The sequence below is a fragment of the Medicago sativa genome, chromosome 4, assembly GCF_051527215.1.
Source record: "Medicago sativa cultivar Bolivia chromosome 4, Bolivia_mono, whole genome shotgun sequence".
Taxonomy (NCBI): domain Eukaryota; kingdom Viridiplantae; phylum Streptophyta; class Magnoliopsida; order Fabales; family Fabaceae; genus Medicago; species Medicago sativa.
Genome location: NC_140752.1, coordinates 24085958 through 24102325, shown reverse-complemented (window position 1 = coordinate 24102325; position 16368 = coordinate 24085958). Strand labels below are relative to the sequence as shown.

The following is a 16368-nucleotide window of genomic DNA, read 5'->3' as shown; positions in this document are numbered from 1 at the left end:
CCTAATTGTGAGGTCATGTCTAGCTGATGCATGCTCCCTTTTTCCTATAATATGTTTAATAATTTAATATCTCATTTCAACATTTTCTCAATATGTAATAAATAATTAAGGGTATTATTGATAAATCAATAATAATGTTGCATTGAACTTATAAAACGACAAGCAAATAAGAAGGAAAAAAAAAATTCTCCAAATTCAACAATTAAAAAGAAACAAAGAGAAGAATACTTTTTTAGGAGAGAGTATGTTATATCTAAATTTTATTGTAATTTTAAATAAGGTTGTGATTTCCTCTTTTCCTACTCTACAATAGAATGTGTCCCCTAATTTAAATTTTTTTCCACCAAGTGTTAATGATTTTCTGGCATTGACCCCAAAAATAAAAAGACTTCTAAGTCAATAACAATATAATCTCTTCAGCCACCGTGTGTTTAAGTCCGCCTGACATCACTAAGGAGAAAAATCAATGGTCTCCATGCACATGTGTATTTTTCTTTCATGTCGTGTTCCCCGTAGACAGCTCATATAAAAATGATTTTATTTACATTTTTTTAATTAAAAAAAGAAATAAGGTATTTGAAGTTTGAAATTCGATCCCTACACACACACACACATATATATAAGACAATGTTCATATCAATTAAACTAAACTCGTTCCCTAAAAAAAAAAAATTAAACTAAACTCGCTGTGACATACTACATTTCTTTCTGTCTATTTATTTATTTTTATCGAACATACTATATTTTTCTTTCTATCTCAAGTCAATTATGTTTCAGTGTGCATTTAGTAATAGTTAACCTTGTACCAAAAATATAAAATAACAATTAACCTAACAGTCAATAAAAGTAATTTTGTAAAATTAGCACTCTTTAATATATTTAAATATTGTACTTTTTTTTCCTCGTGAGCTTAACTCAGTTGGTATGGATAATACATAATAAAATATGCAAGGTATGAGGTTCAAACCCCGGTTCACAAACATTGTTGAGTTGTTTCAATTAAATCATCTTACTCTGTTCACAAATTACTTTGTAGAATTGAAAAAATTATTTGATTTTGTTCTCCTCTCTTGACTGTATTTTAAAAAATTATTTGATTTTGTTCTCCTCTCTTGTTCTGTTCATGAAATGGGTTTCAGGTTGAAGATAAGATTTTAATTGATAATGAGTTTCTAGCTGTACAGAGAGCTAATGGTGGTGGTGATGGAGCGGCTATAGATAGATGATGAGAAAAGTTTGAGAAGAGAAGCCCATTAAGATTAGGTGTGGGAGAATATGATAAGGTTTAATAGAATTGCACAATCTAACCATTTATCTCATGTGACCCATGGTGGGAAAGGATTTACCTTTCCCATGTTAAACTCCACCCTTAGTACAAGTCTTTTCGAGATTTTCAAAACTTTTGATAGTCCTTTAATCGTTAACTCTTTTTTAAATGAGATTGTCTTTCTCAGTTGATAACCTCTTGAGAGTATCTTCCACGTTTCTATTAATCTATTTTGGTTGGATATGTTTAGTCAAATGAGCATTCAACCAATACATTGTAATTAAGTTGAAATATATTGAAGCTAGAAGTCATGTCACTTTTACACCAGGATGTCTACAATCAAATTTCCCAGCATAATCGGTTGCTTTTAAGAATTCAAAACCAAAATTGAATCTCACTCGAATATTTGTTAAAATGTAGTGTTAATCAACTAGCTTCTTTCTATCACCTCCTGTTGTAATATAGCACATAGGAACAAAAAGTTTGAGAAAGAGTCTTTTTTTCTTTTTCTTTTCTGCCAATATTTCTTCCTTGGTAAAGGGAGACATATTGGACATGATCAAAACACATCCCAAATTACAATTTTGAAGATGATCTCAAGCAAGCAATACGAAACATGCACAACAACTAGGAAACTACAATGGTGAAGTTTAAAGACAAACAAGCCAAAAACCACAAACAATTAAACTATACAAGCAAGGAAGGAATAAAAAAATTGTGCCAATATATACTTCATCCTACGGTACTTAAATACCATAGGGGTTTTTTCCAAAAAAAATTGTTCCTGTGTATACATATCTATATCTAGATCTGAAACGATAGTTAACTGCAATAGAGAGCGAAATTGTCGCTAGGATAAATGCATCATTTTGGGGTTCCTAAGAACAAACAATGAAACCTAAAGAGCAATTTTCACCGAGAAACATCATACAGTCATAGAAATTCTGCTCTTCTCCCATCAAAAATTGCTCGCCCCCAACCAAACATCTGAAAATACCCTTGCGTGACTTAAGTCACGCAGCCTACATGAGTTAACTCACGCAGTATTCGTAGCTAGCGTGAATTAACTCATGCAGGGACATTATAGTCATTTCAGTTGGGATTGAGCATTTTTGGTTGGGTAAAGAGCATAAATCCAGTCATAGGATGCCAAGGTCCAACACATTAGCTGGCCCAATTTCTAGGCCCACTTTACATGAATACTCTTTCTACAAGATTGTAGAATCATAGGGAATGAGAGTTAGTTAGCACTTTCCTTGATTTTAAAGAATAATTTGTTTTAAAAGGGATGGAAGGGTATCGTGTATGTTATTGAGAAATATTGTTATTGGCTAAGAGAGTTTCTTTCTGGTTAAGGGATAGGAACTTTTATTTTCATTTGTTCACCTTTGTAGAGCCTTTAGCTCATCACGTTTCATCGAATAACATACAATTTCTTTGTCTTATTTTACAGCAGGTTCCATCACACAATTACTGGCAAAATATTAGGAGAATTATAATCTTTATATTTAGTCTCTCTTAATGTAAATTCATTTTTTCAAGTAACATCTCAACCAGTTGCAATTTTGTCTAAATATTTGAATGAATAAGTTTCATTTCCATTTAGTTTCGGTTTATTATTAACACAAAAAATGTTTATATGATTGTAAATAATTTCCTTGCTCACAAATAAATTTGAGAAAATGAGTGCTATGAGCTCTGAGTTTGTTTTCTCTGCTCAAAGTGACAATAACCTTCAAGCTACCAAAAAACCTCAGACCCACATAAGCCCCCAACCCCAAAGATCTCCTTTCGTGATAAACTTCTAGGCCCCTCCCAAGAAACACTCGTCCGAGAAAAGGAAGATATGATCTAAAAGAAACTTGTCCGCATCGAACACGAGAATGGTAACCGACTTTTACCTAAGGTTCATATGGAAAAATCAGTTTTTCAACAACTATGCACACCATGGAAGGATGCCATTGTTGTCAAGCAGCTAGGGAAAAATCTTGGCTACCATACCATGAGAGAGCGACTACTAAAAACATGGAGACCCCAAGGAAGATTCGAGATTATGGATAACGATAACGGGTTCTACATGGTGAAATTTGATGAAGCTACAGATAAAGAGAAAGTCATTACCGGAGGCCCGTGGTTAATTTTCGATCACTATCTCGCTGTCACACACTGGACGCCAGAATTTGCATCTCCAAACGCCAAAGTCGACAAAACAATTGTTTGGGTAAGATTTCCAGGGCTGAATCTTGTCTACTACGATGAGAGCTTCCTTTTAGCTATGGCTTCTGCTCTTGGCCGACCTATTAAGGTTGATACAAACACACTGAAAATTGAACGAGGCAAATTCGCAAGAGTTTGTGTCGAGATCGACCTCACTATGCCGGTTGTAGGGAAAATTTGGGTAAACGGCCATTGGTATAAGGTCCAGTACGAAGGTCTCCACCTAATTTGCACCAGTTGTGGATGTTACGGTCATCTTGGATGGAACTGCACCACCTCGCCACCACCTATTTCAGCTGCCGCAAACCACCATGGAGGCCATCTGCCTACGCAACAGCATGGTCCTCCCACCACGCATTCAATGCTGGAATCCCAAAACGATAATACAGTTACACTTTCTCCTCATACATCATTAGCTAATAATGACAATATAATTGGCATTGATGGTGAAAATAATGAGCTACACGGTGATTGGTTGCTCGTCACTAGAAAGAAAAAAATTTCCAATAACCCCTCATTATTCTCCCCAAAAAACGTTAAGCCTAAAACAAATCGATTCACTGCATTGAGTAGCCAGTCTCAAAAAATCAAACCAGGCCCACCAAATCAAGTCACACAATCTCATTCCATCCCCAATGACCAAACGCGTGGCCCTCAAATTCCCAAAGATATCAAACGATGTAGGCATGATGATGACATAATGATTGAACCTGGTATAAAATTCTCTTTGTTCCCCAACCCTAAAACTAACCCACCATCTGTCCCCACTCAAACTAACCCTAAATCTACCTACGTGGCCAAAAACAACACAAATACCTCAACCAACCAGCAAGCTTTCAACGTGCAACTTAACCATGGCCCACCTGAAAGAAATACACCTAATCCTGAACACCAGTAAAATAAAAATATCATGAATGCTAGCTCTCATGCTCAAGCCGAAATGGAAACCAATATCAGCAACAAAATTCTAGGTGATGGCAACTACGAGGATGTTCAAGATGACACCAATGATATTGAAGATGTTCATGAATCACATGAAGATAATGAGGAGGACATGGTTACGTAAATGTTACCGCTATTTGTTCTCATCCGTCTCATTTGTTATGGAAGCTCTCAAAGATGTTACCATCCTCTCTTGGAATATTAGAGGGGCTCACAATAACAATGCAAGACGACATCTCAAAGAATTGATGAGAAAACACAGTCCTACCATCATGGCAATTTATGAAACTCATGTTCCTTTTAGAAGGCTCTCCTCTTTCTGGACCAACATCGGTTACACTCCCATTCATATCATCGAAGCTAATGGTCACTCTGGAGGTATATGGCTCCTAAAACACTCCACTGTTAACATTATTACCACCGTCATTGACTACACCCCTCACTCCTTAACCCTCTCTATTACCCGTGGTAGGGCAAACACCATTTGCACTTGTATTTATGTTAGCCTGAACCCTTCTTTGCGCCCCACCATTTGGACTCATCTTATCAACCTCAACCACACCTTAACCGACCCTTGGATGCTAATTGGGGATTTTAATGAAACTTTACTTCCCAATGATCAACGTGGTTGTGTTTTTCATCACAATAGAGCTGCTTCTTTCTCTAACTTCATGACTGCTTGCAACCTCCTTGACCTTACAACCACAAGTGGCCGATTCATTTGGCATAGAAACAATAATGGCATCCGCATTATCTCAAAAAAGCTCGATAGTGGTATTGCCAATGTTGACTGGAGAATGTCTTTTCCTGAAGCATTCGTTGAAGTTTTATGTCGGCTCCATTTTGATCACAATCCTCTCCTCCTCCGTTTTGGTGGTCTCGCTCTTGCCCGTGGCCCTAGACCTTTCCGATTTGAAGCAGCTTGGATTGATCATAAGGATTATGCGGAGTTGGTAAAAAATTCTTGGCAATCCTCCAATCATAGCATCACCGCATCCCTTAACAAAGTTCAAGAGAAATCTATTACTTTCAACCAAAAAGTTTTTGGCAACATTTTCCAAAGGAAGAAGCATATTGAAAACCGGCTCAAAGGCATCCAAAATTATCTTGAAAGAGTTAATTCCATCAGGCATACCTTCCTTGAAAAAGAGCTTCAACAAGAATATAACCACATCCTCTACCAAGAAGAAATGCTTTGGTACCAAAAATCTAGAGAGAAGTGGGTTAAATTTGGAGATAAAAACACCGCTTTCTTCCATGCCCAAACCATCATTAGAAGAAAGAAGAATAGAATCCATATGCTTCAGCTCCCTAGTGGTACTTGGTCCTCCGACAGCGACACTCTCCAAGAAGAAGCGCAAAATTATTTCAAAAACTTTTTCAGTGGCCACCAACCTATCCATGACCGTTCTTTCAATGAAGGCACTCACCCATCCATTGATGCAGAGGGGAAGATTTCTCTGACCTCTCCTGTCACTAAAAATGAAGTGCTTGTTGCCCTCAACTCTATGAAGCCTTACAAAGCCCCAGGACCTGATGGTTTCCATTGCATCTTCTTCAAGCAATACTGGCACATTGTTGGAGATGATATTGTTAATTTGTTCCATACAGCCTTCCAAACACATTTTGATCCAGAGATCTCAAACACTCTCATTGCACTCATTCCTAAAATTGACCCACCAAATACTTACAAAGATTTCAGACCCATCAGCCTCTGCAATATTGTCTATAAAATCATCACTAAGGTTTTGGTTCACCGGCTTCGACCTATTCTTACTAACATTATTGGCCCCTATCAAAGCAGCTTTCTGCCTGGTAGGGGTACTTCAGATAACTCTGTTGTTTTGCAGGAAATTATTCACTTCATGAAAAAGATCCAAAAGGAAGAAGGGTTTTGTAGCTTTCAAGCTTGATTTGGAGAAAGCCTTCGACAACGTCAATTGGGATTTCCTCCGCACTTGCTGTTGGAGTAAGCCCTAATAGCCAATCTATATTGATTGGGTTTGGCTTTGTATCATGATATTGATATAAATATATATATTGTGAAAATATAAATTAAAAGGCATTTCTTTATTGATTTTGTTTTGTTTCAAAATAATGAAGTCCCTGGAATAGTTAGTCCGTTTAATGGAACATTAAGTATAACTTAATTGTGAGACCCCGTTAAACATAACGAAACTATTCTAAAAGTATTCGTAGTCAAGCTTTATTGAGAAGTGGGATATCATTAAAGCATAGAGACTATTATGTGGGTAGACTGATGATCACATCTCACAGATCATGGATAAAGAGTTATCAAGTCTTCACATAGATATAAATATTAGGAGTAATATTTATATTGGATTGACCCGCCGTGAGAATACTACATAGTAAGTTATGCAATTGTCATAAGATATTCTCACAATGATAATAGTGTATATCGCTCTTGGACCTGAAACCACTATGATCCCTAGATGTGGACTCAAGTGCTTTGTTGCCATTCTAACGTTGTCTGTAAAAGGATAACCATAACGTTGGTTGATGGGTACTTGATGAAGCATGCTGAGGGACATGAGTGTCCTAGATGGGATTTGTCCCTCCTCATAAACAGGAGATATATCTTTAGGCCTCTTGATGAAATATGACTGTAAAATTGCATGGCCATGCCGAACTAAGTCAATATAAGATATTGGACTTATTCGTTATTCAGTATATTTCGGAATCAAGGAATATAAACATTGATCTATACAAGGGTGACAATATCTATGCCTTGGGATCAATAAAGATATCGAGACAAAGGAGTAAGTGTACACATGAGTATTATCATGGAAAGGTTTCGTCAGATCACTTGACATTCTTGTCACTTAGGTAGCAATGATGTGTTGCTAGATACCGCTCATTGTTTATAATATTAAATATTAGATTTAATATTATTGCCAACGTGACTAGAACCTATAGGGTCACACACAAAGAACAGTCAAAAGAGAAATATATAAGTATGACTTATATAAGGGGTGCGTTTAGTAAATAACGCTAATTAGTTAGCAAAATTACTAAACTCGTTGTTGGGCTTGCTAAAGCCCAATAGTGACTTATGACTTGCAGAGCACACTAGAAGTTCTATAAATAGAACTCTGGTGCTGAAGTTTTTGGTTACACGTTTTTGAAGCAACCCTTTTCTTCTCTGCACTTTCAATTCATTGGCTAGCACCGAGTTTTGGAGGAGCACTGTTCGTGTGGACTTGCTAGAGGCCTTGCTGCTTGCTGCTTGCTTGGCTGTGATCGAGATTCCAGTTTCCAGTTCTCAGCTTTCAGATTTCACACTTCGAGGTAACAATCGAATCACTGATTCATGTTTGAATTTCGTAATGATCCAAGGAATGAAAATCGAAATTCTTCTTCTTCTTCTTCTTCCGCTGTGTATGATAACTTTCGATTTTCCTTCAGTGGTATCAAAGCCAATTACGAAACCATGAATCGGATTGCTTTGTTACTGCTTTATGTTTTAATATGATTAAACATTTTGAATCGGAATTAAATAATAAAGAGAATTAAAATTGGCATCGTATCATGTTTTCTGTGCATGGCTTTTCGATTTGTTTGATGTTTCAGAAACCGTTTCTGGTGAAGTATCGACATATCGATTATACATATCGACGGGAACATGATTGGAAACAAATCAAATTAGATTATCTTTTAAAATTGTTTTATGAGATAATAATATTTTTGCTAATATTTTGATAATCTATAAGGAATTAATTTGGAATGCAAATCCGTTAATAAAGTAGAATATTAAGTGTTAATATTTTATTATTTAAATTTAAATATTAATTAAAATTGATTGATCAATATCATATATGTGATATATGATTTTAATACAACATCATTATATGTGATATATTGATGATATCATTCGTTCAATAGGTTTTATATAATTGATTGTGAATTTGTAGTCAACTCGTGAGATTGAGCTTCGAATACCGATTCTGGTGAAGCATCAAAGATCCGGTTGTCCATACTGAACAAACAATTGTTAAAACTATTGATGTTTGATTGTTGTATTAGGATACCTAACTATACAAGCGTTGTATTATTATGGTTGTATCATTCGATCAATTGTTTTCAAAGAGATTGTTGTGAATTCGAACAATTCGTGAGAGTGAGCTTCAATATCCGAATCTGGTGAAGCATCATAGATCCGGTTGTTCATGCTAAACAAACAATCCTTGAAAATATTTATGTTTAATTAATTTATTTAATTGGAGAAAGGTAGTAAATTTAAAAGATCATGATTTTGAAAGAGTTTCAATATCAGATATGATTTTTGAGTTTGGTAATAAAATATTTGCTTAATTTTAGCCCTGTAATTTGTTTTGGAAACAAATTGATTGCCTAAATAAAGCAGATTTAATTATAATAATTATTGAGTGTCAATATTACTATAATTAAGTAAATAAAAAATTCTACCTTTTGGATTGTTTTTCAAAAGTTGTTTGAAAGGTAATAAACGATCCTAAATTGATAGTTAATTTAAAAGATCATGATTTGAAATAGTTTCAATGTCATATATGATCTTTTGAAATTATTTAATCGATTTGCATGACTTTAACTTGATTTGTTTATAATTTAAAAGAATCATGATTTGAAAGAGTTTCAATATCATATATGATCTTTTGGATTTGATCATAATATTTGCCGAAACGATTTGGGTGTTCATAAACGTGTCAAGTGTTGATGCGAAATACGCAACCTAGAATATTTTGGAACACAATCTGAGATATTTTGGTATGCAATCTAATATATTTTAGTACTTGATCTGAAATATATTTTGGTACATAATATAATATATTTTGGTACTCAATAAAATATATTTTGGTACATAATATGAGATATTTTTGTACTTAATATAATATATTTTTGTACTCAATATAATATATTTTGGTACTCAATTAAAACCCCAGCTAATCTGCGTAGTGTGATCATATGTCAAATTTTAATTTAATTTATTTAATTATAAGGTATAATTAATAATAATAAAAGTGTGTTTGTTATTATTATCATGTGAATGATTATGACCTTAGTCCTTTTATTTTATTTCTTTTGGATTTTGAAATACGGCCTGCGTGTCGTGCCTCTCTCTTATATCTCTATTGTACATTCTCTTCTCATCCACTCCCTCGTATGTAAAACAAGTTTTCTTTCATATGTAATGTAAATAGAATGCAAAGAAGTAATAGGGCTCATGACGTTAGGATAGTCCTGGAGGTCAAGCTTGGAGAAGCAAGGTCGTTTCTAGGATTAGTTTAGATTCTCTCATTGGCTTGAGAGAGTCATAGCGTTAGCATGGCCATAATCATGTCATTTTTATTATTGTATAATCGTTATGCATGTTATGATTGGAGTGCGAATATATATGATATATAAGCCGTGGTGAGGTGAGATCAAACTTAATAAAAATCCTTCAATTCAAAATATTAAGTTTATTGCTTTCCAAAAGTTTAACACCCTTCAAGACTAATATCGAAATGTGTAGGTTTCGCCTCCGCGAGGTGCACTTTCTATACTAGTTAGTTGCGGTGCGGTAATCCAATTTACCCAAGTGTTATTCTTTTGGGTTTAACTTAACTAAATTAATTTTAATAAGATTAAAATAAATTTAGAAGCAATGTTTGGGAACATCTATATGATAGATTAGAGTAAGGAGTTATTCACTCAAATGATTTGAAAGTTGTATGAGATACAATTGGAAGGAGTTCCTACCTAAATAACTGAGTTTTGAGTACAGCCTCCGTTGACTTAAAGCAAGGTGAAATATGGATTTCAACCCACTAGAAAATCTTCCAATGAGATTTTCCGATTCAAATGTTGAAGGTCATTTGTTTTGAGTAAAATAGTGGGAGCATATTTAATTAAAGACCTAATTAATTATGTTTTTATATCATGATACAATTTTATTTTATTTTCTGTATTTAGAATTTCTTCGGCATATATAATTTTATTATACTGTTAAATGTTCTTATGAAGAACAAAATCTTCAGAAAAGAGTTTCTGAATTGGTACAAAATTTAAGAATTGTTCTTAAGAATGAGAAAAACTGTATATTCTCGAGCAGTTATTTCCTAGCAACTTTCTATGTCTATATTTGAAAAACAACGCTTATCAAAAGCATTGGATCAAATGAGTAGATATAGGATATCTCATAGTGGTAACGACGATGGAGAATGATATGATCATTCAACCTCAATGTTATAAGATGAATATTTTAAGCCTATCAAGTAGATGTACATGGATAAGAATAAAATTCAAATTCTGTTTTTCTACCTTTGAAAGGTTAAACACGGTTGCAAAAAGGGGAAGCAATTATTTCAAAAGTTGAAAAACAAAAATTGCTCGTAGTTTTGAAAGGGTCAAAATATAAGAAAGAAGTAAGACTTCTTATTTACCCATATAGTTATAGAAAGTTAAATTTCTACTTCTTCATCATAAGTATATGATACTTGACGATTAATCTCATATTTGTTGAAATATAGAGTTTTAAAGAAGCAGAACATTAACTATAAGTGAAGTTCACCTACGTCTGGAATGGAACAAATTGTTTCATTGACATAGGAGCTAATGCTTGGACTTAAATTTAACTTGATATGGAACCAAATAATTGTTATTAAATTCCATATAAAATAGAAGCATTAAATCATAAATCTTGTATTGACAAGAGAATGATTGTGTAGTTGAATAATAGACAAACGTTGTCCTATTATGCAAATTATGTTTTCTATAGAAGTATGCTAATCAAGTAATGGATTTGAGTTCCATGATCTTGATAAGCTGGTCTATAACTTATGTGAAAAGAGGATCAAATGAGATTTGAACCTTTTGTAGATTATTGGCATCAACGTTTAGTACAAACAATTGTGATTCACATTTCCAAAAATCCATGGATATGGACTATTGGACTCATTTGATTTTATATCATTTGAAGGATGTGAGCCCCACTTTTCAAAATAGATTAGTACACCGGTCACCAACAAAGGTGAAAGGACACATAATTTATTTGAATTGATATACATATGAGATGTATATGGAGAACTAAACATATTTGCTAGATATTGTTTCTATTACTTCATCTAACATTACTAAATCATTTAGTAGATAAGCAAAGTGTATTTGACACGATTCAAGAAAACTTTGAAATTGTTCAAAGATTTTAACAATGAAGTAAAAGGAATAAGTTTGAAAAGTATAAAGACTATACTAGTAAGTCGTGATGGTAAATGCTTGATTAATGAGTATAATGATTATTTATATCGTTTCATGTTTGACATGACTTGATAGTTTGATTATAACTCAATGACTCTTGAAATTAATTAAATTACAGTTATTCTTCACCCACAACAAAGTTCCAATTAAGTAATCATAAAGACACCATATTAGATATGGAGGTATGAGTACCTAGTTTTGACTTTATGATAATTTCAGGTTATATGGTTTATTAGATAAACTAAACTTCGAATTTAATGAATGTATAATTGTGTAACTATCCTTAGGAAACTAAAGGATATTATTTCACATCTTCTTCTTTGACAAAAGTTGTTTGTCGCTAGAACTGAAGTATTCCTTTTCAAGGAATATAGCTTTGCAAGAGCCAGTGGGAGTGATGTAGAACTTGAATTAAGTCAAGAAACACAAAATACACATCTCTCTAAGAATGGAACACGAGTTGATTCAACAAAGGGTTGTTGTTAAATCATCAGTTTGAGTAGCACAAGATCTAAATGGCTTGAACTTTGAGAAGTGGCTATATGCCATGGGATCTTATAAAGAATCTATGTACACAGACCATATATGGATATTGGAATGTGAGTTTTCTTTTAGAAAACTGACATGGATGGTATTATGAATACCTTTAAGATGTGATTGATTGTAGAAGGTTTCTTGCAACTCGTGATGCAAATCATGACGAAACTATTACATCATTGTAATGCTTAAATCTAACGATCCCAAATTCCCGTTGTTGTATAATACATGTTCTAGAAGATGGATACCGAGGTTGTATTCCTTAATTGGAATAAACTTATATATGTATTTGACATATGTAGGATTTCGTTAATCCAAAGGATACTAGAATGGTAGATGTTTTATCAAATTCATTTATGAATTAGAGAAAACTTCTCGAAGTTGAATTGTTTATTTTATTAATGAAATTTTATGAAAACTTTGATTAATAAAGAAATCTTGTGCACACAAGTAAATTAGTGGGAGCATTTATATTAGTTTGGTGGAGTATGTAGATGACATACTAGTCACCAAAACAATTCATCTACACATGTAAGACATGGTTAGAAAATTATTTCTAACATGTACCAAAATTGATTATAGTGTTCGACACTAGAATACCTTCAAGAATATCCTTGGATGTCTTAAAGGACATTGGATTGTTTCTTGAACATGGATGAAAGAAACATTGTAAATGAGTTACAATGGTGTTGACTTTCATATCGGTGTACAGTATATCCAGATCGTAATTTGGAATAAATGTTATGCTAGGATATCAACTATGAAATTTGTAAAAGTACAAGCTTTAGATAGTTGTTGTTTCTATTACAGATGTCAAATATATATGATTTGGATTGTTTAGCTCATAACTGAGTGAAAACATGTGTTTCTTGCGTTGCGAATTCCATTGATCTCGTCTGAGGTAAAATTGGTTTAAATCTTGCAAGCAATGAAAACTTGATCTCACCAATGATCCAACTGTATACTTTGACACTTCAATTTCTTTTCGATGAAAAATCGAAAGTGTAAATTGAAAGTAGTGTAGCCTACCAACATAGGAAAGGGTTCCTTATCTACTAGAATAGTATCATGCCCAGAGTGTGCTTGATGCTAACACTTGACCAATATATATTGAGTTAATATTTGATTGGCTTTTAGTGCTAGTGGGAGATTGTTGGAGTAAGCCCTAATAGCCAATCTATATTGATTGGGTTTGGCTTTGTATCATGATATTGATATAAATATATATATTGTGAAAATATAAATTAAAAGGCATTTCTTTATTGATTTTGTTTTGTTTCAAAATAATGAAGTCCCTAGAATAGTTAGTCCGTTTAATGGAACATTAAGTATAACTTAATTGTGAGACCCCGTTAAACATAAGGAAACTATTCTAAAAGTATCCGTAGTCAAGCTTTATTGAGAAGTGGGATATCATTAAAGCATAGAGACTATTATGTGGGTAGACTGATGATCACATCTCACAGATCATGGATAAAGAGTTATCAAGTCTTCACATAGATATAAATATTAGGAGTAATATTTATATTGGATTGACCCGCCGTGAGAATACTACATAGTAAGTTATGCAATTGTCATAAGATATTCTCACAATGATAATAGTGTATATCGCTCTTGGACCTGAAACCACTATGATCCCTAGATGTGGACTCAAGTGCTTTGTTGCCATTCTAACGTTGTCTGTAAAAGGATAACCATAACGTTGGTTGATGGGTACTTGATGAAGCATGCTGAGGGACATGAGTGTCCTAGATGGGATTTGTCCCTCCTCATAAACAGGAGATATATCTTTAGGCCTCTTGATGAAATATGACTGTAAAATTGCATGGCCATGCCGAACTAAGTCAATATAAGATATTGGACTTATTCGTTATTCAGTATATTTCGGAATCAAGGAATATAAACATTGATCTATACAAGGGTGACAATATCTATGCCTTGGGATCAATAAAGATATCGAGACAAAGGAGTAAGTGTACACATGAGTATTATCATGGAAAGGTTTCGTCAGATCACTTGACATTCTTGTCACTTGGGTAGCAATGATGTGTTGCTAGATACCACTCATTGTTTATAATATTAAATATTAGATTTAATATTATTGCCAACGTGACTAGAACCTATAGGGTCACACACAAAGAACAGTCAAAAGAGAAATATATAAGTATGACTTATATAAGGGGTGCGTTTAGTAAATAACGCTAATTAATTAGCAAAATTACTAAACTCGTTGTTGGGCTTGCTAAAGCCCAATAGTGACTTATGACTTGCAGAGCACACTAGAAGTTCTATAAATAGAACTCTGGTGCTGAAGTTTTTGGTTACACGTTTTTGAAGCAACCCTTTTCTTCTCTGCACTTTCAATTCATTGGCTAGCACCGAGTTTTGGAGGAGCACTGTTCGTGTGGACTTGCTAGAGGCCTTGCTGCTTGCTGCTTGCTTGGCTGTGATCGAGATTCCAGTTTCCAGTTCTCAGCTTTCAGATTTCACACTTCGAGGTAACAATCGAATCACTGATTCATGTTTGAATTTCGTAATGATCCAAGGAATGAAAATCGAAATTCTTCTTCTTCTTCTTCCGCTGTGTATGATAACTTTCGATTTTCCTTCACTTGCCTCCATGACTTTGGTTTCCCCGATATCACCATCAAACTCATCATGCATTATGTATCCTCAGCAAATTACTCTATTTTATGGAATGGAAACAAATTGGCGGCGTTCAAGCCCACACACGGCCTCAGACAAGGTGACTTGTTGTCCCCCTATCTCTTCATCCTTTGAATGGAAAAGCTCTCTGTTGCTATTACCGCCGCCGTCAGCCAAGGTAGATGGAACCCAATTCAAATCACAAACACAGGGCCCCAAATATCCCACCTTCTCTTTGCAGATGATGTTCTCCTCTTCACTAAAGCAAAGAGCTCTCAGTTCCATTTCAACCACAACCTCTTTGAAAGATTTAGCCGAGCATCTGGGTTAAAAATCAACATTACCAAATCAAGAGCTTATTATTCTTCAGGTACTCCTCAGGGTAAAATCACTCACCTCCATTTCCGGTATTCAAAGCACTACTTCTCTCGGAAAGTATTTGGGTTTTCCTATGCTTCATGGTAGACCAAAGAGAAGCGATTTCAACTTCATCATTGAAAAAATGCAATCTCGATTGGCATCTTGGAAAAATAAACTCTTAAATAGAACAGGTAGAGTTACTCTTGCAACATCTGTTTTATCTTTCATTCCTACTTACTACATGCAGATAAATTGGCTTCCTCAAAATATTTGTGATAGTATTGATCAGACAACTAGGAACTTCATTTGGAAAGGCACCGACAACAAAGCAATTCACTTGGTCAACTGGAAAAAAGTCACGAAACCTAAACACATGGGAGGCTTGGGTATCCGATCGGCAAGAGATGCTAACACATGCCTGCTAGGAAAACTTGTCTGGGACATGATTCAATCAACAAACAAGCTGTGGGTAAGCATTCTCTCCAACAAATACGCTTCTGGCCTGAACACTCTCCATGCTACCTTCAATAGTAGCATCTCTCCTTCTTGGTCCTCTATTATCAAAGCTAAAAACATCCTTCGCAATGGGTATATTTGGCGTCCTGGATCAGGCTCCTCTTCCTTTTGGTTCGACACTTGGAGCTTCCATGGCCCTCTTAGTTCTCTTGTGTTGTAATATCCCGCCTGTCAGTATCAGAATATTACCTGTTAAACGTGTCAGAGGACTAATGTTACGGAAAGTAAGTTAATGGAAATATTTATTTTATTATGTCAGCTTAATACGGATAAAGCATCAGTGTCGTATTAAACACATTTAACGCAAGGGAAATTTGGTAATTGCAAGGGAAAGGATATTTATTTGGTAAAGGTACCAAAATATCTCATTTCCTATTCTCTTTCTCTCTCTATGTTTTTGGGAAAGACTTTCCCCCTCCTTCTCTCTACTCCATCGATCTCTCCCTCTTCTCTCCCTACCTCACCAATTCATCAAGTCTTCTTCATCAAGAATCATAATCAAGTTTGGCTCCTCTATCATCCTTCAAGAGATTGGTAGCTTGGAGTAAGCATATTTCCAATTCTTCTCCTCTTTAGAAGAGATTCAAGGTTAGGGTTTTGTTGTGTGGTAAAGAGGGAGCTAGAGCTTGCTCATGTTATGGTTCTCC

The 16368-nt window shown here is 34.5% G+C and overlaps 2 protein-coding genes across 2 annotated transcripts; both read left to right on the top strand.

Moving 5' to 3' along the window:
* Positions 1 to 3179: 3179 nt before the first annotated feature.
* On the top strand, positions 3180 to 4382 carry LOC146927150 (uncharacterized). The gene has a single exon (XM_085707023.1). The coding sequence runs from the start codon at positions 3180 to 3182 to the stop codon at positions 4380 to 4382; it is 1203 nt and encodes a 400-aa protein (XP_085563149.1).
* Positions 4383 to 4458: 76 nt separating this feature from the next.
* LOC146927149 (uncharacterized) lies at positions 4459 to 6339 on the top strand. The gene has a single exon (XM_085707022.1). The coding sequence runs from the start codon at positions 4459 to 4461 to the stop codon at positions 6337 to 6339; it is 1881 nt and encodes a 626-aa protein (XP_085563148.1).
* The last annotated feature ends 10029 nt before the right edge of the window (positions 6340 to 16368 follow it).

Excerpts from the sequence above, each read along its gene's own strand:
- LOC146927149 (XM_085707022.1), top strand. The coding sequence starts at position 4,459 with ATGGCAACTACGAGGATGTTCAAGATGACACCAATGATATTGAAGATG.
- LOC146927150 (XM_085707023.1), top strand. The coding sequence starts at position 3,180 with ATGGAAAAATCAGTTTTTCAACAACTATGCACACCATGGAAGGATGCC.